This window comes from Schistocerca cancellata, chromosome 1 (assembly GCF_023864275.1).
Source record: "Schistocerca cancellata isolate TAMUIC-IGC-003103 chromosome 1, iqSchCanc2.1, whole genome shotgun sequence".
In the NCBI taxonomy this organism is placed as follows: Eukaryota; Metazoa; Arthropoda; class Insecta; order Orthoptera; family Acrididae; genus Schistocerca; species Schistocerca cancellata.
The window spans coordinates 654,501,207-654,523,462 of NC_064626.1; the positions used below are offsets into that span (position 1 = coordinate 654,501,207).

The 22,256-nt window shown below is 40.5% G+C and overlaps 1 protein-coding gene across 1 annotated transcript in view; it reads right to left on the reverse strand.

Annotated features, from left to right (window-relative positions):
* The window catches only part of LOC126183601 (presenilin homolog), a 113,771-nt gene that overhangs the window by 84,634 nt on the left and 6,881 nt on the right, over nucleotides 1-22,256 (reverse strand). Inside the window, exons 3-4 of the mRNA XM_049925711.1 lie at nucleotides 5,662-5,803; nucleotides 4,883-4,950 (exon numbers count right to left, since the gene is read on the reverse strand). Of these exons, the coding sequence (XP_049781668.1) occupies nucleotides 4,883-4,950; nucleotides 5,662-5,803 (210 nt within the window). The remainder of the gene's footprint in view (nucleotides 1-4,882; nucleotides 4,951-5,661; nucleotides 5,804-22,256) is intronic.

A 22,256-nucleotide genomic window follows, 5' to 3' on the forward strand; every position in this document is an offset into this window, starting at 1 on the left:
GCAGGTAGGTTAGAAAATTTAAAAAGGGAAATGGATAGATTAAAGTTAGATATAGTGGGAATTAGTGAAGTTTGGTGGCAGGAGGAACAAGACTTCTGGTCATGTGAATACAGGGTTATTAATACAAAATCAAATAAAGGTAATGCAGGAGTAGCTTTAATAATTAATAGAAAAATAGGAATGCGGTTAAGCTACTACAAACAGCATAGTGAACGCATTATCGTGGCCAAGACAGATACAAAGCCAATGCCTACCACAGTAGTACAAGTTTATATGCCAACTAGCTCTGCAGATGACGAAGATATTGATGAAATGTATGACGAAATTAAAGAAATTATTCAGATAGTGAAGGGAGGCGAAAATTTAATAGTCATGGGTGACTGGAATTCGATAGTAGGAAAAGGGAGAGAAGAAAACGTAGTAGGTGACTATGGATTGGGGGGAAGAAATGAAAGAGGAAGCCGCCTGGTAGAATTTTGCAAAGAGCATAACTTCATCATAGCTAAAAGTTGGTTCAAGAATCATGAAAGAAGGTTGCATACATGGACGAACCCTGGAGATACTAGAAGGTATTAGATAGATTATACAATGGTAAGACAGAGATTCAGGAACCAGGTTTTAAATTGTAAGACATTTCCAGGAGCAGATGTGGACTCTAACCACAATCTATTGGTTATGAACTGTAGATTAAACCTGAAGAAACTGCAAAAAGGTGGGAATTTGAGGAAATGGGATCTGGATAAACTGAAAGAACCAGAGGTTGTAGAGAACTTCAGGGAGAGCATTAGGAAACGATTGACAAGAATGGGGGAAGGAAATACAGTACAAGAAGAATAAGTAGCTTTGAGAGACGAAATAGTGAAGGCAGCAGAGGATCAAGTAGGTAAAAAGACAAGGGCTAGTAGAATTCCTTGGGTAACAGAAAAGATATTGAATTTAATTGATGAAAGGAGAAAATATAAAAATCCAGTAAATGAAGCAGGCAAAAAGGAATACAAACCAGAATGAGATTTTCACTCTGCAGCGGAGTGTGCACTGATATGAAACTTCTGGGCAGATGAAAACTGTGTGCCAGACCGAGACTCGAAGTCGGGACCTTTGCCTTTTGCAGGCAAGTGCTCTACCAAATGAGCTACCCAAGCACGACTCACGGCCCGTCCTCACAGCTTTACTTCTGCCAGTACCTCGTCTCCTACCTTCCAAACGTTACAGAAGCTCTCCTGCAAACCTTGCAGAACTAGCACTCCTGAAAGAAAGGACATTGCGGAGACATGGCTTAGCCACAGCCTGGGGATGTTTCCAGAATGAGATTTTCACTCTGCAGCGGAGTGTGCGCTGCAGTTGGTAGAGCACTTGCCCACGAAAGGCAGAGGTTCCGAGTTCGAGTCTCGGTCTGGCACACAGTTTTAATCTGCCAGGAAGCTTCAGGAATACAAACGTCTCAAAAATGAGATCGACAGGAAGTGCAAAATGGCTAAGCAGGGATGGCTAGAGGACAAATTGAAGGATGTAGAGGCACATATCACTAGTGGTAAGATAGATACTGCCTACGGGAAAATTAAAGAGACCTTTGGAGAAAAGAGAACCACTTGTATGAATATCAAGAGCTCAGATGGAAACCCAGTTCTAAGCAAAGAAGGGAAAGCAGAAAGGTGGAAGGAGTATATAGAGGGTCTATACAAGTGTGATGTGCTTGAGGACAATATTACGGAAATGGAAGAGAATGTAGATGAAGATGAAATAGGAGATATGATACTACGTGAAGAGTTTGACAGAGCACTGAGTCGAAACAAGGCCCCAGGAGTAGACAACATTCCATTAGAACTACTGACAGCCTTGGGAGAGGCAGGCCTAACAAAACTCTACCATCCAGTGAGCAAGATGTATGAGACAGGCAAAATACCCTCAGACTTCAAGAAGAATATAATAATTCTAATCCCAAAGAAAGCAGGTGTTGACAGATGTGAAAATTACCGAACTAACAGTTTAATAAGCCATGGCTGCAAAATACTAACACGAATTCTTTACAGACAAATGGAAAAACTGGTAAAAGACGACCTCGGGGAAGATCAGTTTGGATTCCGTAGAAATGTTGGAACACGTGAGGCAATACTGACCCTACAACTTATCTTCGAAGAAAGATTAAGAAAAGGTAAACCTACGTTTCTAGCACTTGTAGACTTAGAGAAAGCTTTTGACAATGTTGACTGGAATACTCTCTTTCAAATTCTGAAGGCGTCAGGAGTAAAATACAGGGAGCGTAAGGCTATTTACAATTTGTGCAGAAACCAGATGGCTGAAGAGCATGAAAGGGAAGCAGTGGTTGGAAAGGGAGTGAGACAGGGTTGTAGCGTATCCCCAATGTTATTCAATCTGTATACTGAGCAAGCAGTAAAGGAAACAAATAAAAAATTCGGAATGGGGATTAAAATCCATGGAGAAGAAATAAAAACTTTGAGGTTCGTCTATGACATTGTAATTCTGTCAGAGACAGCAAAGGACCTGGAAGAGCAGCTGAACAGAATGGACATTGTCTTGAAAGGAGGACATAAGATGAACATCAACAAAAGCAAAACGAGGATAATGGAATGTAGTCAAATTAAATCAGGTGATGCTGAGGGAATTAGATTAGGAAATGAGACACTTAAAGTAGTAAATAAGTTTTGCTATTCAAAATATTGATGATGGTCGAAGTAGAGAGGATATAAAATGCAGTCTGGCAATGGTAAGGAAAGTGTTTCTGAAGAAGAGAAATTTGTTAACATCGAGTATAGATTTAAGTGTCAGGAAGCTGTTTCTGAAAGTATTTGTATGGAGTTTAGCCCTGTATGGAAGTGAAACGTGGACGATAAATAGTCTGGACAAGAAGAGAATAGAAGCTTTCGAAATGTGGTGCTACAGAAGAATGCTGCAGATTAGAAGGGTAGATCATATAACTAATGAGGAGGTATTGAATAGAATTGGGGAGGAGTTTGAGGCACAACTTGACTAGAAGAAGGGATCGGTTGGTAGGGCATATTCTGAAGCATCAAGGGATCACCAATTTAGTATTGGAGGGCAGCGTGGAGGGTAAAAATCGTAGAGGGAGACCACCAAACAGATTCAGAAGGATGTAGGTTGCAGTAGGTACTGGGAGATGAAGAACCTTGCACAGGATAGACTAGCATGGAGAGCTGCATCAAACCAGTCTCTGGACTGAAGACCACAACAACACATCACAATGACTTTGGGCATTATGTTTATTCAATTGGATTAAATGTAATTTTTTCTTTAAATTTCTAATCCTGTGTCACATCATTTTAATCATCATATTAACTATTTCAACTACTCTTATTCTGTCTTCAAGTCATTCTTGTTTTTCATTTGGAATCTCTGTGTGTGAGATTTATGTATTTTTGTGTATTAATTTCTACCGTGTTATCACTTTATATTTTGATCCATGTTATTGCATTTGTTATTTCTATTTCTCACACTGCTTGAATTTCTGTTTTATTTATTATACTTTCTTTTTTTAAAATCTTCATTTGCATTATTTTATTCATGATGCAATAAGAATTTGCATTTTAAAGGTTTATATAACTATTACCATCCAAAAGATGTACATCTTGTATTAAAAAATACATTTTTGACACCATTTCACAGCCAACATACATGTATTACTTTGTCTTTTGTTTTCTAAACATTATAATGGTATTTTCAAATGATTAAATATTGTGATAGATAGTTAAACACAATTAATCACACATGGCACAACGATTCAAATCTTTCTTTTTCAAGACAAAATCAGAGAAAATGAAATATTTAATATGATGATTAAAATATTGCAACAAAGGACTTGAAATTGAAAAAAATTACATTTAAATCAATGAATTGAATAAAAATAATGATCAAAGTCATTTTGACAAGGATTTGAAAACGAAAACTTTTGAAGCAGATAATAAGATATGGACCCACAATCTTTTGCGTGTAAGGAACATACCATACCCCTACATCACACCTCTGTGTACCATTAACATTTTTAAGGCTATCTAATATCATGTGAAACTATGATTTTTTTCCCCCAGCAATTAGTTGCTGACAAGGGGTGACCAGGGTGTGATACGTGGGACTCTCACCTACGGCACCATATAAATGGACCTCTCCTTGTGAGCTCCACATGGGATGTGACATTAGCAAAAATACATCCAGAATGCTCTGACTGACATGAAAGTGACAGAGGCAATTGGCAGAATCGAAAGGCAGCACCACAACTCGATACCTGGACCCCTCTCCGCCCATTTGGGAGAGGTCCCTAATCGACCACAACATCTCTTCCAAAGGCATATGACTGGCCCACGTTTTGGGTTCTCAATGAAGAAGTCCGCAGTCCAGTAACTATAAAGGAACAAACTTAACATGAACCTGACACTTCGACTGAAGATGATAAACAGAATACTCATCAAAATGTTGTGAGTCTAAATGCTTGTTAAAAAGTTTTGCCACGCTACACACATCCGATTCCAGTGTATAATTTAACCCTCAAAGGCATCTACTAGTTCTTATTTATGGGGCTACTAGTTTTCTTTTTTCCTATGTTTCATATTGTCTTTATTTTACATGATGCTGTGGCTATCCTCTTCCAAAAATGGATCTGATTAGATATTCTGATAGTATATTTGGAAAGGAAAGAGCCAATTTCCTTCTCCAAATTAAGAAAATTCTTCAATTTGTGAAAGCTAGCAAATAGTCATGTTAATTTGTATGTAATTTTACTGCCACCAGATAAGTAGAAGAATTTTTTATGGTATCTGATTCCAATTTAAAATGTAATAGAGTCAGACAAAACTATAATATTTGAAATCAATGTTACACATGAAAATTAATACCTTTTGCATATACTTACTCAAGATAAATGTATGAAAAAATGAACAGCAGCATTAATGAAGACACTATCAACCATCCATGTATGACCTGCAAGCAGAATTAAGAACCAAGTGTAGAGCTAATACATCAACAAAAAATAATCAGTTTTTGAAAATATAATGCAAATGGATAGATAAAAAAGTCTACTCAACAAGTCGCTGCAAAACAATAACACACAAATAGCTCTTTCTTCTGGAAGAAAAACTGGACGGGAAGGAAGAGGTATGAAGAAAAAGGACTGGTGTGGTTTAGGAAATGGGGGAATTAGGAAAAGTTGCCCATAATCTCAGGTCAGGAGAGACTTATGAGACAAGATGAGAAGGAAAGACCATTTCCATCTCATCTGTTAAGTCTCCCCTGACCCAGGGTTCTGCTCAATTTTCCCAACTCTCCCCATATCCTGAATCTCGTCAGTCCTTTCTCTTCATCCCTTTTCCTTCCTCTTCAATTGTTCTGCAAGAAGAAGGAGCCACTGGCTTCAAAATTCCTTAACATTTATACTGTATGTTCTCCTGATGTCAGTTGGCAAATAGATTTTTTATCTAACCAGTTACAAGGTAGAGAAGATTACAAAAAATTATTGTAATCACGTTACTTTTTCCTGTTACAAGCAATGGTGCAACAGATTAGTGTCAAACAAAAGGGAGGAAATAACACAGCCATGTAGTTCTGAAATACCTCTCTACACTTATGAATGGAATTTTTAAAGTTATTTATTGCATGACAGTGTGGAGTGGGGCCAGCAATATAAATCCTCACCTTGTAACAACGATTCTTGTATAGAACAATCAGAAGAACTGTCATCACCACAATAACAGCCATCAATATTAAAGAGTTTGCAACAGCATTCCACGCTTTGGTACTCGCATGAGGACTATCTTCATGAAATGGGGTATAAAGCCTGAAAAGAAAATTATAGGTACATTAGTCAGTATCATTAATTTTAAATCACTACTTGTTATTACCAGACATAATTAAATTAATGCACTAAAGTAAAGATCAGGGATAGCGTAAGTCATGGCAGTATTTCTCTACTGCTCATGGGTTGTCAAATTGTCAGTTTCGCATAGCCAATGGGATGACACTTCCACGTAACCAATGAGAGGCGAGAAAAAAACAATAGATATTGGTGCCAAAATAGAAACCATTCTCTTCTTCATTGTTGTCACAAATATTTTACTATTTTTTTCTGAATGTGTTATAAGATACAAGGTTAGTGTTAGGTTTGGAACTGATAGAACAGCTTAAATTGCTGCAAGTGAAATGAGTAGTAATTACATTTATAATCTCTGTTGTCACAAACATCTGACCTTTTTCCAAGTGTGTCATGAATTACGACACTGTAGTTAGGCTGGAATGTGAGAGTTTGGTTTGAGTTGGTGAAGCCAACAAAAGTGAAAACAAAAAAATAAACTGACTGTGGAGAAAGATTGATCTGTAGCTTAGTCTGATGTTTAGGTTAGGTTGGAATGTGAGAGCTTGGTTGTGAGATGCCAAAGCCAATCAATGTAAAAGTTAAAATACTGGCAGCTTAGCCCAAGGCCTTGGTTAGATTTGAATATGACAGATTTATTCACAAATATTAAAATAATATTTGTATAAATTGTCATATGTTTGTTTCTTCCAAATGCATCAAGAATTATGAGGTTGTGGTTACATTGAGACCTAATAGCACAACATACATTAAATTCATAATCTTCATTGCCAAAACATTTGCCTTTTCCTTCCACATTTGTTAGCACTTTGGAGGCTGTGACGAACTAATGTTAGTATGTGACAATATTTCTTTGAAACATGTCATCTGCCTGTTGCTCTCTCCTTGACTGTGTAGACCTAGCAGCTGATGCATCCTTTATCCCAATCATACCTTATAGCTTGTGGCGATAACACTGCTGTATGAAACACGTAAGGTACTCTGAAATCTGCTATTTGTCACTTTCACTAAACAGAAAAATCTTCCTACCTTTTTTAATATTTCTATTTATGGGTGAAATCATCTATGCAGTAACCGCTTTATGATCGCTGATTCCCTGTTCTGCGTTAACTGTTTCAAAAAGTTCGGGTCTGTTTGTCACCAGAAGGTCTAATATGTTATCGCCACGAGTCGGTTCTCTGTTGAACTGCTCAAGATAGTTTTCAGATACAGCACTTAAAAAAAATTTCACTGGATTCTTTGTCCCTGCCACCCATTATGAACATTTGAGTCTCCCAGTCTATATGTGGCAAATTAAAATCTCCACCCGGAAAAGGGTTATGCTTATAACATTTTCCCTTTGATATTCATGACAAATTTGGAAATGTGCTTTCCAATTAAATTGGTCACATTTCATTCATGTGGAGACACTAAATCTAGTAATTGGGTTACCACAGGCATTAAAAATTCTCTTAGCACCCTAAAAAGCTCAGTTCTGAAATGAAAATATCTGCTGATCCACAGTGTATGGAATAAGTAAAGAGCTACAAGAAAATATAATGAAAGGTAATAGTAAAAGTAGAACTGCTGAGAAATGGTAGCTAGTAAGAATTACTACTAATAAATAAAAATCTGTGGTAAACTGTAAAAAGTAAAACAAAGAACAGGCATGAGGAACAGGAAACCATACTTGTAAACACTGGTAACATTAGTATTGGCACTAATGACCTGCTGAATTATATTAATCATTACTTTATAAATGCTTGAAAGCATGAAGCTACTTCCAATTAGTGAACATGAAGGAGTAAAGGTGATTAAATGTATCTAACTATATCAGCAGACGTAGATGAAGTACCAGTGTCACTTATAATGCAAATTGCTTCAAGGAAGGAAGATTAGTGTTTAATGTCCTGTCGACACTGAGGTCATGAGACACATAGAACATGCATGCATTAAGGGGAGATTGTGGCAGAAATAATGAAAAATTTACAAATTATTTTTATTTGCTTATTTGATAGTAAATATAATTGAGATTATTATCCCAAACTTTTTCCTTGAAATTCGAACTACGGCATAAAAAAATTAAAACGCTAAGCAGTGTATTGCGCCAAGCCCGCTTTTCAATGTACCAAATGGAGGAAAAATTTTATTGCAGAATTTGGCCTGTCAACCTAGAAAATATAGCTTTAGAAGGCTGTGATTTTTTGTATACATAACAGCAGTGTTGTAAAGAAGACTGTGGAGCCATTTTCTGGTTCAATCAGTGTGGTGTAAAAGGCAGTGGAGTGTTGTAAAGAAGTTTTGTGCTGTTCAGTGGAATTTGAGTGACACATGATTTATTGTGCCATTCTTTGTGCAAGGTTGAATCTGTTGATCCCTCTTTACAATGCCTAGCCCTTTCAGACCCGACACGCACAATTGTGTGGGTGAGGTTTATTTGCGTTGCAACATCATATTATTCCACTATGCAGTTGAGTCCCAAGTCACACGAGTGTGCAGGAATCGCTGTTTCGTATACAACTCGATTTATATCGATATCTCGTTACAGACGCGAGATATTGTGTCTCAATCTTTGCTAATTTTCAAGATGGAGGGTCGGAAGCATGTCTGTTGAGGTATATGTTTATTGTGTTTTATTTATTGTATTTTGACATTTGGAAAAATGTGTCCAAGATTCTGAAAGGTGTACAGAAGTAAATAAAAATATGTCCGCCACAATTATTTGAATGCTTTCATAGCTACAATGACTGTAACATCCACATGCACAATTGTGCGTGTTGGGACTATTTTACCGGCATATGGTCATTTTCGGTCGACGTTTGGGGTTACGATTCGGAACAGATTACGGAATAGATAAGTCATTTTACTAATGTATTTACGCATTATTTTCACTGTTTGTTTGTTTGTTTTGTTTTAGGGCTTACTGACGAGGAAATTCTAACCATATTAGAGGACTCTGAAGTGGAAGTCTTTAGTACTGATGACGAATTGTTAGATACAACTTGGACTCTTCCAACAATCAAACCTAGACTCAGAGAAAGCTCTGAATCTTCTGACGAGGAGGAAAATTGTAACAATGCTTCTGCAACAATACTACCAGTTGCTCCAGAAGTTCAGGACAATTTCCCCAGTCAACACAGTAGAAAGAATATTTTTAAAAAAGTGGAAACACATCATCGTTTGTCCACTTGGAGAAAAAGACCATTCACCTCCAAAATTTTTGCACACTCAGAGAGTGAGGTAGGACAGGAAAGTAAAACTCCAATGAGCTATTTCAGCGAGTACTACCCAGAAGATTTTTTTTCAGTTAGCATCTGACTGCACTAACAGTTACTACTTTTCGAAGAAAGGGAAGTTGCTTCATACAAATCCTCAATAGACAAAAAAGCTGTACGGCATGCATGTACTTATGGGATGCATTAGATATCCTCGTACACGTATGTACTGGCAGAAGTCATTGCATATGCCAACTATTGCACATTGTGTGCCTAGAGACAGGTTCTTCACTCTCAGAACAGCACTGCATGTTGTGGACACTAACAACATTCCACGTGAATCAGAAACTAATAGATTGTGGAAAGTACAACCTGCAATTAATATTGTACGCAGTGCTTGTTTGAGACTTCCACGCCCCTCTGAAAATGATTATTCCATTGATGAGCAAATGGTACCATTTACTGGACACTGCACATTGTCTCAGTATGTTCCAAACAAACCACGCCCTTTTGGAATTAAAAACTTTGTTTTGGCAACAACGAAAGGCTTAGTACTTGATTTTGAACTTTATCAAGGAAAATCAACTCCTCTGCCAGATGTTGGCCTTGGTCTTGGGCCACCTGTAATACTTCGCCTTGGTCAAACATTACCTCAAGGTGCAAGACTATATTTTGACAGATATTTTACAGCTTTGCCATTATTGCAACAGTTACTTGATCTAGGGCTGGAAGGAGCAGGAACCATAATGAAAAACAGAGTGAACCAGTTCACCTGACAGAAGAAAAAAGACTGAAGAGAGGAGATATGGAAGAATTCTGCAGGGACGATGATAAAATAGTCATTGTCCAGGGTAAAGATTCAAAAGCTGTGACCCTTGCCTCTACTTGTACAGGATGTGAACCTGTAAGCAATGTTGAGAGATGGAGTAAACCAAAAAAGAAGTACATCTTAGTGCCATGTCCTCCAGTCATAGTGAAGTACAACTTGTGTACGGGAGGAGTGGACCTCTGCGATCAAATGGTGGAGACCTACAGGACTTTCTTGAAGACAAAAAAGTGGACTTTAAAAGTTTAGATTCATTTACTTGATTTGGCTTGCATCAATTCCTGGTTACAATACAAAGTTGAACGCGTAGCCAATAAAGTACAAAAGAAAAACACTTTAGATCTTGGATTCTGACAAGTGATTGGGGAAGCACTAATTTCTTCTTCTTCAGGTCAGGAACATGAAAGTGAATTCGATGAAGAGCCACCAAATAAAATGTACAAACCAGCAAACACACCATGTGATGAGAAGCGGCTAGACGGATATCACTGGGCAACTGTTGATGATTTGCCTTCAGCTCGTTGCTGCAGGCAAAAAAAATTGCAAGAAGAGGATATCTGAAGTGTAATATTTATTTGTGGTTGTCAAAAGACAGTAATTGCTTTCGTGAATATCACTGCAAGAAATGACATAAATATGTAAGATAATCCCGACCCACACAATCGTGTGGGTTCAAAATTTGTATCAAAATTAAAAAATAAAATTTTCTAAGCAATTGGTCCACAATTATATATTTTTTTAGTTACAAAAATGCATTTATTTCAAAATTTTTATTTCAAGTTTGGGTGGGGGTCTGAAAGGGCTAGGCATGGTAAAGTATTTAAAAATATAGTAAGTCCCATATTTCCAATATAAAGTGAAAAACTGACATTGAGGTTAGGGTCGGGACTGCAGATGCAAACATTAGCTTGTCTCCAAGTGCATCTAAAATAAAACTTGGGACAGGGATTGTGTCAGAAGAAACAAATCATGACAGAAATACAGGTTTCAGAATTGTGGATCTGGAAATGGTGGCAGAAGCACTTAGAAAATCCTGCAAGTGCTCTGTTTGTGGAGGAAATGTGGATTTGGTTGATGATGGAAAGAGAGAAGGTTTGGTTTGCAAATTGCACATTTTGTGTCAAAACTGTGATGCTGACAGATGATTCAAGACGTCAAAAGATTAGTAATAGAATCTAGGAAACCAGTATGAGATTTGCTTATGGACTAAGATGTAAAGGGATTGGAAGAGATGGTGGAAACCTTTTATGTGGTATTATGAACATGCCTGGTCCTCCCCTAAAATTTTCTGCAATGAATACCGCTCTCCTCAATGCAGTTGCAGAAGTAAGTGAAGAGAGCATGAAAATGGTAGTCCTGAGGGTAATTCAAGAAAATTGTGAAGCAACTAATAGCAACGATATAGCAGTTTCCTGTGACAGTTCCTGGATGAAGAGGGGGCATACTTCACTGCATGGAGTTTCAACAATCATTAGTGTCGACACTGGAAAAGTATTAGACTTAGAGGCGATGTCTAAATACTGTTCTGCATGTTCCTTGCACAAGAAATATATTGATGCAGGTAAAGAAACAGAATGGCAAGAAGCCCATAAAGCTGTTTGTAGCAAAAATTATGCAGACTCCAGAGTTGGGATGGAAGCTGCAGGTATGAAATTCATTTTCCATAGATCTTTGCAAAAGTATGAAGTAAGATATGTGCTACTAGAGGATGGGAAGTCACTGGGAGGTAAAAACAGTCTAACAAAGAAGAGAATTGACAGCCTAGAAGTCTATTATGGTGCTGCAATTAGAAGTAACCTCACAAGCTTGGACAGTATGAGGAAAGCAGTATGGGCCATTTGGTTTCATTACTTGTCGACAGACACTACACCTCAACATGGCCTCTGTTCTAATGAATGGTGCAAATTTTTGAAAAGTAAGGAAAGTGGGGAAGCTTATACCCATAAAAATAACCTTCCTTATGAGGTTTCAATGGCCATTAAACCAACTTTTAGAGCACTGGCTTCACCAGAACTGCTAGAAAAATGTCTGCATGGAAAAACACAGAACCCAAAAGAAAGTTTCAATGCTCTTATTTGGAAAAGATGTCCAAAGACTGTGTTTGTTTCCAATTTGGTGGTGAAGATTTCTGCTTTGGAAGCTGTGGCAGTGTTTAATGATGGGAATGTGGCAAGACTTCACATCCTCAGCAAGTTGGGCTTTACACCTGGAGTCTTCACTGAGCAGATACTGCAGATCATCGATAAGCAAAGAATCACGAAGGCGGAGACTTCAGTCCAGAATATATCAAAAATTGCCAGGCAAAGGAGCAGAGAAGCTAAAAGAGCTGTAGAGGATGATGAGGAAGCAATGGAATATGGATATGGGCAGTTTTAGCTAAGGTATGATAGATATATATATTTTTTTTTTCCCCAAACTTAAAAATCATTTTTCTGCAACTTAAGGTATTCTGCTTTCAGGAACACATATATCAGAAAGTACTGGAAGGATTGCAATGAAATGTGGCACACCTATTCTTTTACTTTGAAGCAATATTTAAGAGGAACAAAATTTTAATCGAGATATTATACACAGTTTTGTGGTTGATAATATATTGAAAAGTTTGCTTGTAAAAAATGTTCGAATCCAAAATATCACAGAAAATAATAGCATTAATTTACCAAAAAGTTACTGCACTTAATTGTACACCTATTAGTGTAGATTATTTTACCATTAAAAAATTTGCCAAATTTGCCTCAAAATTATGAAAAAGTGTACCTTAAAATAATAATGCAATAAAAAAATTCAAAATTATCTCACTGCATTAGATTGTTATAAAAAATTCTGATTTTTAAAAAAAAATCATATTAGATCTCTATACATAAGTATGCAAAATTTCAATGAGATTGAACAAAAAATGGAAAAGATATGGATTTACAAAAATATCAGTGCAAGACTGCCACCATCTCCCCTTAAGGAAGAATGGGAATGGAATTGGCTGTGCTCTTTCAAAGGACTCATCCCAGCATTCACCTTATGTGATTTAGGCAAATCAGAGAAAATCCAAATTTCTTCACAAATAGATAATCTATCATTTATTGAGTGACTGTACCAAAGAGATTACAAATTTTGGAAGTGGTACAATTAATCAAAAGCAGTAACAGCTGTGAATATTTTGGAAGTGATACCATTATTCAAAAGCGTAACAGCTATGAAGTTGAAAATGATGGGCCTGTTTCACTCATCTCAACAGTCTCTAAAGTATTCCACAGATTAATGAAATAACAAATCATCAAATACTGAAACACCACAAGCTACTGTATAGTAACCAAATGGCATTTGAACAGGTAGATTGGATTACACAGATGAAGTAATTAAAAACCTAGAAAACAAAATAATGTTGTTGGAATTAACTCAGATCTTTCTAGAGCTTTTGATACTTAATTCATGAAATAAGGTGAAAGCAATAGGAATGAGAAGAGAGAAAATAATCTGCAAAATAGGACACAGACTGTGGAACACACATCATCTCATTATAATTATAAAGTCAGTCAAAATTTGATGGAAAGAAAGGTAGTGTGTTAGTCCCCCTTCCATCCTTCATTTATGAAAATGACTCACAGCCTTCAGACACTGCTGCTAAGACATATAGTTTTCAGATGACACTAGTGTTCTAGTGAGGAATGTCAAGGAATTTCAGTTCACAACAACTTATCAGTTCCTGTGTTCATGGCTCAATATCAACAGCTTGATTCTTAATGTGAACAAAACAAGTTACATACAACACGGAAAAGTGACTCAAGATCAATAATACATTGGCTTATAAAAATACTAGGCCTCTGTTAATTGTTGAGTACTTTTATCACCAAATAACAAGTGTCCTATCTTTACTGTGTATGTCTCTCCAGAAATATGTTTCTGTCACTGGTTTCCTATTTTCTCTGTTCTTGCAAAAGACCACCTCATTTAAGGGAATCGTTTAAGATTTATTTATTTATTTATTTAGCGTATGGCTCATAACATCACAGTAAAAATTACAGAAACAACACGATTTAAAAAAAAAAATCACATATTTATAAACAGAGCAATAAATAACAGTTTGTATATAAGGACACCGCCAATTGTAAAGTTACACTCACAGAAGATCAGTCACAAGCAGACGTCCAGCTTATATAGTAAATAGTCGATTGCCTCTTGGGTCGCCATTAGGAAATCTTGTGGGTCACCCTCGTATGCCCTTAGTGGGCATTCCTGCACGATGTGTTTGACCGTCTGTCTCTCAGCGCCACAGTCGCAGGCGGCCGAAGGAAGTTTACCCCATCTGTGTAAGGAGTCGGCACATCTCCCACAGTTGGTTCTGATGCGATTAAGAGTTGACCAAACTTTGCGAGAGCAATCAAATCCTTTTGGTTTACTAAAGATGCATGGCATACTGTGGCAGTTTACTACTGTTCTGCTCTCCCATTCCTCTTTCCATCGGTCATTTATTTTGAAGTTGGTTTGGTGCAGAGCCTGTGCGGTCTTTAGTGGAGGATGCCTAGACCGGAGTCGGTTTCCTTGGATGTCGTGAGTATCTTCATGGATTTGTAATTGAGGGTTGGTCATGATTTTTTGAAATTCTCTAACCAGAGCGTGTTCACGGCGCAGGTTAGGAGGGGCTATGTTACTGAGAACGGGCAGCCACACTGTAGGAGTTGGCCTGATTGTGCCTGATATAATACGCATTGTTGCATTAAGTTGGCTATCTACCATGTGTGTGTGTTTGCTGTTGAGCCACACTGGGGCACAGTATTCTGCCACTGGATACACCAAGCCAAGTGCGGATGTTCTTAAGGTAGATGCTGTGGAGCCCCAAGTGGTGCCACAGAGCTTCTGCAATATGTTGTTGCGTGTTTTAAGTTTCGCTGCAGTTTTCGTCAGGTGTTCTTTGAATGTTAGTGTCCTATCTAGGGTAACCCCAAGGTACTTTGGGTGTTTGTTGTGATTTAGTAATTTCCCGTCTAGATAGACTTGTAGTTCTCTGTTAGCCATTTTGTTGTTCAAATGGAAGGCAGATACTTCCGTCTTTGTAGCACTAGGTTGTAGCCTCCATTTTTTAAAGTACTCGCTGAGAATCCCTAGGTCACTCGTAAGGATATCTTCGGCAGTTTCTATATTTCTGTGGGCTGTTGCTAGAGCCCAGTCATCAGCATAACCAAATTTGCGCGATCTGGTTGCAGGCATGTCAGCGATGTAAAGGCTGAAAAGAAGGGGTGCAAGGACAGAGCCTTGTGGGAGTCCATTATTGAGTTTCATCTGTTTACTTCTCTCATTCCCCATTATTACTTGGAAGGTTCTATTTGACAACATATCATCAATGAGGTTGGTTATCTTCTTGCAGGGGACGGCACAGATTAATTTGTACATGAGCCCCTGTTTCCAAACTGTATCATAGGCTGCTGTTAGGTCTATGAATGCTGCAGCTACTTTATTTTTCTTCTGGAACCCCGCCTCTATATATGTTGTCAGTGATAGGACTTGATCTGTACAGCAGCGATATGGACGGAATCCTGCTTGTTCGATAGGGATTTTTTTGAGTATAGTCTGGCCTATTCTGTTGAGGAGCAGTCTTTCTAGTAATTTATATACCATACTGAGAAGGGCAATGGGGCGGTAACTCTCTGGTCTATCGCCTGGTTTACCAGGTTTCAGGACTGCGATGATCTTTGCTCGTTTAAGTGAGGGAGGAATGTTACCCACTTGGAGAATGTCCGTAAAGAACTTAGCCAGCCATTGTTTTGTGTAGGCTCCAACATGTATGAGGAACTCAGGGTGGATACCATCGAAACCCGGAGCTTTGCCTGATTTAACCTTCTTCAGGGCATTGGCAACCTCCTCGATGCGAATATCTGATGAATATTCTGAGTCCATTGCACGGGTCCTTTTTAATGTTTTTAAGTCTTTCTTCACTTTTGTTGTGTGCTTTCTATTTCGTGGGGCTCTAGACGCAGAAACTATGCGGGATGCAACCTTGTTGGGAGATATTTCGTTCTTTCTACGTTCAGGTGGGTTTGCGCCTCCAAGTTTACGTAGTAGGGACCAGGCTTGTCGGCTTGACTTTGAGAAGTCTAGATTTTCAACAGTATTCTCCCATTTTTGCCGTCTAATAAAGTCGATGTTATGTAATAGTTCATCCGCTATTTCCCGGTCCCCATTCTTGAGGAACTCCGCGTACAGGTCATCGCATATCCCTGTCCAACCGGGAATGTATTTTTTGCGGTACCCTCTTGGGATCGCTGTTTTCGCAGAGCTAATGACCGCTCCCACAAACCTCTCATAGCTCTTGCTGGTTGGAGGGATCCAGCTCAAGGTATAATCAAGTTGTACAGAGAATTTTGTCCAGTCAGCTTTTGTAAAATTCCACCTTGGTCGAGGGTAAGACCTTATTATCGGGATGGATAGACCGATATTAATAAGCACAGGGCGGTGCTGGCTATGAGGGAAGTCCGTCAGGACCCTTCTAGAGGCTGTCAGTGGTTTATCGCTTGTATCCCTCGAAACAAAGCACAGATCCGGGTTATAGTCGCAGCTCCATGCGGCTGATCTGAATGTCCCTCGGTCCTTGGCATCAAAGACCAGATATGTATTTTGTTCCTCGGACCAATCGACCAGCATGTCTCCATTGCTATCATTCGTACTATATTTCCACATTTCGTGGTGACTATTATAGTCCCCAACGTATACGCTTGGGTGTGGGTGGATCTTTATCACTTCAGCTGGCCATGTAGTAGCAGGAGGTTTATAGATGTTAGTTACTGTAACTTCTCCTATTTTGATGACAACTTCATGGATATCATTTGCAATGGAGGCTTCAACTGGAAAGGCGTCGTTTAAGAGAGAGGTGGGTAGGAAAAAGTGTTACCAGATGCTTGTGTGTTTAATATAACAAAGTTTCACGCTTGCTAAACCCCTCGGGTATTGAGCCAGGTGGTGTTATCCAGAAGATGCAATATTTAGGCTATCTTGAGGTGTTCCTGATGACTGACTTCTGCTGGGTTCCACCTTTTTCTGGTGTGCAGCCTTGTATGGAAGCGAAAAGCAGATGATCAGCAATTCAGACAAGAAGAGAATAGAAGTTTTTGAAATGTGATGCTGCAGAAGAATGCTGTAGGTAAGATAGGGAAATCACACAGCTAATGAAAACGTACTGCATTGAATGGGGGAAAAAAGAAATCTGTGGCATAACTTAACAAAAAGAAGGTATGGGCTGGTAGTAGACATCCTGGGGCATCAGAATAGTCAGTTTGTAAATGGGGAGGGGGGGGGGGAGGGAGAGGGATAGAGTCTGTGGAGGTTGTGTGTGTAGGTTGTGTGTGTGTCTGGGGGGGGGGGGGGGAAGATTTATACACGAGGACCCAGGCATGAATTCAATAAGAAGTTTCAAATGGATATAGTTTGCGGTAGCCGTGCAGGCATGAAGAGCATGCACAGTAAAGAGTGACATGCAAAGCTGCATCGAAACAGCCTTTGGATTGAAGACCAGAATAACAACAACAAAATAAATGAAAATAGAGGTTGTTTTGGGACATACAAATGATCATATCTTCTCTTGCACCATTTGTGAGAGGAACAAGGAAGAGAATGGCTAGCAGTGGTACAAATTACTCTCTACCATACACTATACAGCAGTCTGCAGAGTATGGAAATGTGTTAGGTGGGAGCTTCAAATAATGGAAAATCTAGGATGGAATTTAACAATATTATGAAAAGAGTAGTTGTTACTCACCATATAGCGGTGATGCTGAGTTGCAGATGGGCACAACCACAAGAATGTCAGAAAATGAGCTTTCAGCCAACAAGGCCCCCATAAAAAATAAACACACACACACACACACACACACACACACACACACACACACACACACACACACACACACACACACCCACCACTCTCCGGCAACTGAAGTCAGATCACTGTGTGTGTGTGTGTGTGTGTGTGTGTGTGTGTGTGTGTGTGTGTGTGTGTCCTCTATTTTTGACAAAGGTTTTGTTGGTCAAAAGCTTACTGTGTGTTGCCTGTATCTGCAACTCAGCATCTCCGCTATATGATGAGTAGCAACTATCCTTATCATAATATTGTTATGTGGGAGCTTGTTGCACTTACTTGCACTATGGAATGTTAGTCCGCTGTGAACCCAAGGCAAGGAAACAAAGTTATTTTTGAGTCTCTTATTATGTTATTCTTGAAGAATCAAGTCTACCAAAATCACTAGCAATTCTTTTTATTACTAGGCAGATCTATGCTGCCATCATCGGATCTATGTGACTTTCAGTGATGTAACAAGCACGTGCATCTAATAATGTTGGTTGGTTTAAAAGAGGGGGGAGGGACCAAACTCTTAGGTCATCGGCCCCTTGTTCTGATTAAAATAATTCCATGAGGATGGGAGTACAATAATCAAGACATACAAAACACAGCTGTAAGAAAGGAGAACACCGCAAGAATGACAGAAGGGCAACAAACACTAAAATTGACAAAATCGGACAAGAAAACCACAGAGAGATGCAAGAAACATGTAAAAGAGGTCAAAACAAGAGAGCAGATTACCAAGGCTGGCTGACCATCAGAATAAAAAGGAGAAGCCAGCCACTCTGCAACACATTAAAACCTCCACCCTAAAAGCACTAGCGTGGAGGACACAAGAGGGACAAAGGACATGCGCTAAAACTTAGATCAAATGATAAAACATAAAACTAAAGCTGCTGTTGAAGCATTGCCGCCCAACACTGAAGGTAGGGTGCTGGAAAAATTAAAAGTCTGCCGCAGAGCAGCTTAAAGTGGGCAGTCCAGCAAGAAGTAGGCAACCATCATTTGTGAGCCACAGCAACACTGAGGTGGGTCCTTGCGACAGATGAGGCAACCATGCGTTAGCCATGTATGGCCAATGCGGAACTGGCAGAGGACAACTGATTCCCTGCGAGAGGACCGCGTGGAAGACTTCCACACATTCGTAGTCTCCTTAATGACATGCAGTTTGTTGTGCATACTGTTATGCCATTCCATCTCCCAAGCCGAAAGACCCTGCGGCGTAAGACAGAATGCAGGTCAGTTTTGGAGATGCCCATCTCCAGAAGTGGTTTCCGCGTAGCCTGTTTGGCTAGCCTGTTGGCAAGTTCATTGCCTGGGATTCCGACATGTCCTGGGGTCCACACAAACACCACTGAATGACAGGGCCATTGCAGGGCAGAAATGGACTCCTGGATGGACGCTACCAAAGGATGGTAAGGGTAGCACTGGTTGATAGCTTGTAGGCTGCTCAAGAAGTAAGTACACAGGAGAAATGACTCACCAGGGTATGATCAGATGTGCTCAAGAGCAAGAGCTAGGGCCGCCAGCTCTGCAGTGAAAACACTGCAGCCTCTAGCAAGGAGTGCTGTTCAATATGTTCTCCATGAAAATATGCAAAGCCTATGTGACCATAAGCCATTGAGCCGTCAGTGTAAACCACTTCATGGCCCTGGTACACGTCGAGAATCGAGAGGAAGTGATAGTGGAGAGCCGTAGAGTTAACAGAGTCCTTAGTCCCATGCAAAAGGTCCAGAAGAATCTGCGGCCTAGGTGTACACCTTGGAGGTGTACGTGAATGGACCTTGAGGAGAGTTGGTAACGGGAAGGACTCCAGTTCAGACAGAAGAGATTGAATACAAACTGCAATTGTAAGCCCTGACCTGGGCCACTGATGCGGGAGATGAACCGCCATGGTTGGGAAAAGAAGACGGTAATTTGGATGCGCAGGAGAACTACGAACATGTGCAATGTAACTGGCCAGCAGCTGTGCACGCCTAACCTTCAATCGAGGGACTCCGGCCTCCAACAGAACAGTGGTCACTGGACTCGTTCTAAAAGCTCCCGTCACTAGGCAAACACCACAGTGGTGCACTGGCTCGAGTAAACGCAACACTGAGGGTGCTGCCGAACTGTAAACCAGACTCCATAGTCAAGGCGGATTTGAACAAGGACTCTGTAGAGCTGCAGCAAGGTAGAGCGATCTGCACCCCAGTTTGTGTTGCTCAGGCAGCGGAAGGCATTGAGGTGCAGTCAGCACCTCCACTTAAGCTGACAAAGGTGAGGTAGCCAAGTCAACTGGGTGTCAAAAACCAGTCTTAAGAATCAATAAGTCTCCACTAGAGCGAGTGGATCGTCATTAAGGTAATGTTCTGGTTATGGATGAATGATGCGACGCCGACAGAAGTGCACGACACATGACTTTGCAGCTGAAAACTGGAAGCAGTGGACTAGAGCCCATGACTGCACCTTGTGAAAGACTCCCTGTAGGCACCGCTCAGCAACACCAGTCCTGGAGGAGCAGTACGAAATTCAGAAGTCATCTGCATACAGAGACGGTGAGGCGGATGGCCCTATGGCTGCTGCTAGACTGTTAATAGCCACTTAAAATAGACAGACACTCAATACACGGACCCCTGCGGAATGCCATTCTGCTGAATACGGGGGAAACTATGGGAGTCATCGACTTGGACATGGAAAGTACGGAGTGACAAAAAGTTTTGGATAAAAATCAGGAGCGGGCCTCAGAGACCCCACTTATACAATGTGGCAGGGATATGATGTCGCAAGGTCATGTTGTATGCTTTACGTAAGTCAAAAAAGACGGCAACCACATGTTGGCATCTGGAAAAGGCTGCTCAGATGGTAGACTCAAGGTACACAAGATTATCAGCGGTAGAGTGACCCTGGCGGAAGCCGCCCTGACATGGGGCCAGTAGGCCACGTGACTCCAGGACCCAACCCAACCGCTGACACACCATACATTTCAGCAGCTTACAAAGAAAGTTGGTGAGGCTGATGGGCCAGTAGCTATCCACATCAAGTGGGTTTTGACCGGGTTAGAGCACTGGAATGATAGTGCTCTCCAGTAATTACAACAGAAAGGCGCCATCACACCACATTCGGTTGAAGATGATGAAGAGATGTCGCTTGTAATCAGACGAGAGATGTTTACTCATCTGACTGGATCTGATCCAGCCCAGGAGCTGTGTCGGAGCAATGTGCAAGGGGGCTGAGGAGCTCCCACTGTGTAAATTGGGTGTTATAATGTTCACTGTGGCATGTAGTGAACAAGAGGACTTTCTTTCCATATGCCGTTTGAGGGTGTAAAAGGCTGGGGGGTAATTCTCTGACACAGAGGCTCGAGCAAAGTGCTCAGCAATCGTGTTTGCATCAGTAGGTAACACGCCATTGATGTTAATGTCAGGGACACCGGTTGGTGTCTGGAACCCAAAAAGACGTCTGATCTTCGTCCAGACTTTGGGAAGGTGACGTATGGCACCCAATGGTCGAAACGTATCTCTTCCAAAACTCCTGTTTCCGTTGTTTTATAATCTGGCAAACACAGGCACAGAACCGCTTAAAGGCTGAAAGGTACTATAGGGAAGGGTGGCGCTTATGTCGCTGTAAAGCACGCCGACACTCTTTAATTGCCTCAGCGACTTCTGGCGACCACCAAGGGACTGTCTTTCAGCGGGGCACCCTAAAGAATGAGGGATTGTGTGTTCCACTGCAGAAACAATCGTTGTTGTGACCTGTTCAACGACAACATCGATGGCACCAAGTGGGGCAGTTTGAAAGGTGACAGCAGAGGTAAAGGCTTCCCAGTCTGCCTTGTTTATAGCCCATCTCGGTAGACGTCCATGAGCATGACGCCGTGGGAGTGACAGGAAGATGGGGAAGTGGTCACTACCGCACAGGTCAACATGTTCTATCCAGTGGGTAGATGGGAGAAGGCCAGGACTGCAAACCAAGAGATCAATAGCCGAATATGTGGTATGTGCCGAACTGAAATTTGGGGGGGGGGCATCTGTATTTAAGAGGCAGAGGTCGAGTTGTGACAGTAAATTTTCGACCTCCTTACCTCAGCCAGTAAGCATGATGCCATCCCACAAGGGTCTATGCACGTTAGAATCTCCCAAAAGTAGGAAAGGTTTAGGGAGTTAATCAATCAGTGCCGCCAATATGTTCAGGAGTACTGCACCATCTGGAGAAAGATATACATTGCAGACAGTTATTTTCTGTGTCATCCTTATCCTGACAGCCACAGCTTCAAGAAGGGTTTGAAGGGGCATAGGTTCAATAGATACTGAGTTCAGGACATAGACGCAAACTCCACCTGACACTCTATTACAGTCGCTACAGTTCCTGTAATTTCCCTTACAGCCGTGGAAGGCAGAGGTCTGCATTGCCAGGAACCAGGTTTCCTGGAGGGCAATGCAGAAAGTAGGTGTAAAGCTTAACAGTTGCAGTAGCTCAGCCAGGTGGTGGAAAAAACGGCCGCAATTCCACTGGAGGAATTCCTCAGTGTAGGTCACTCAGTCCAGGGTCTTGTATTACATTATTTTTCCTTCTTTCTGGAGAATCCTGCAGTCT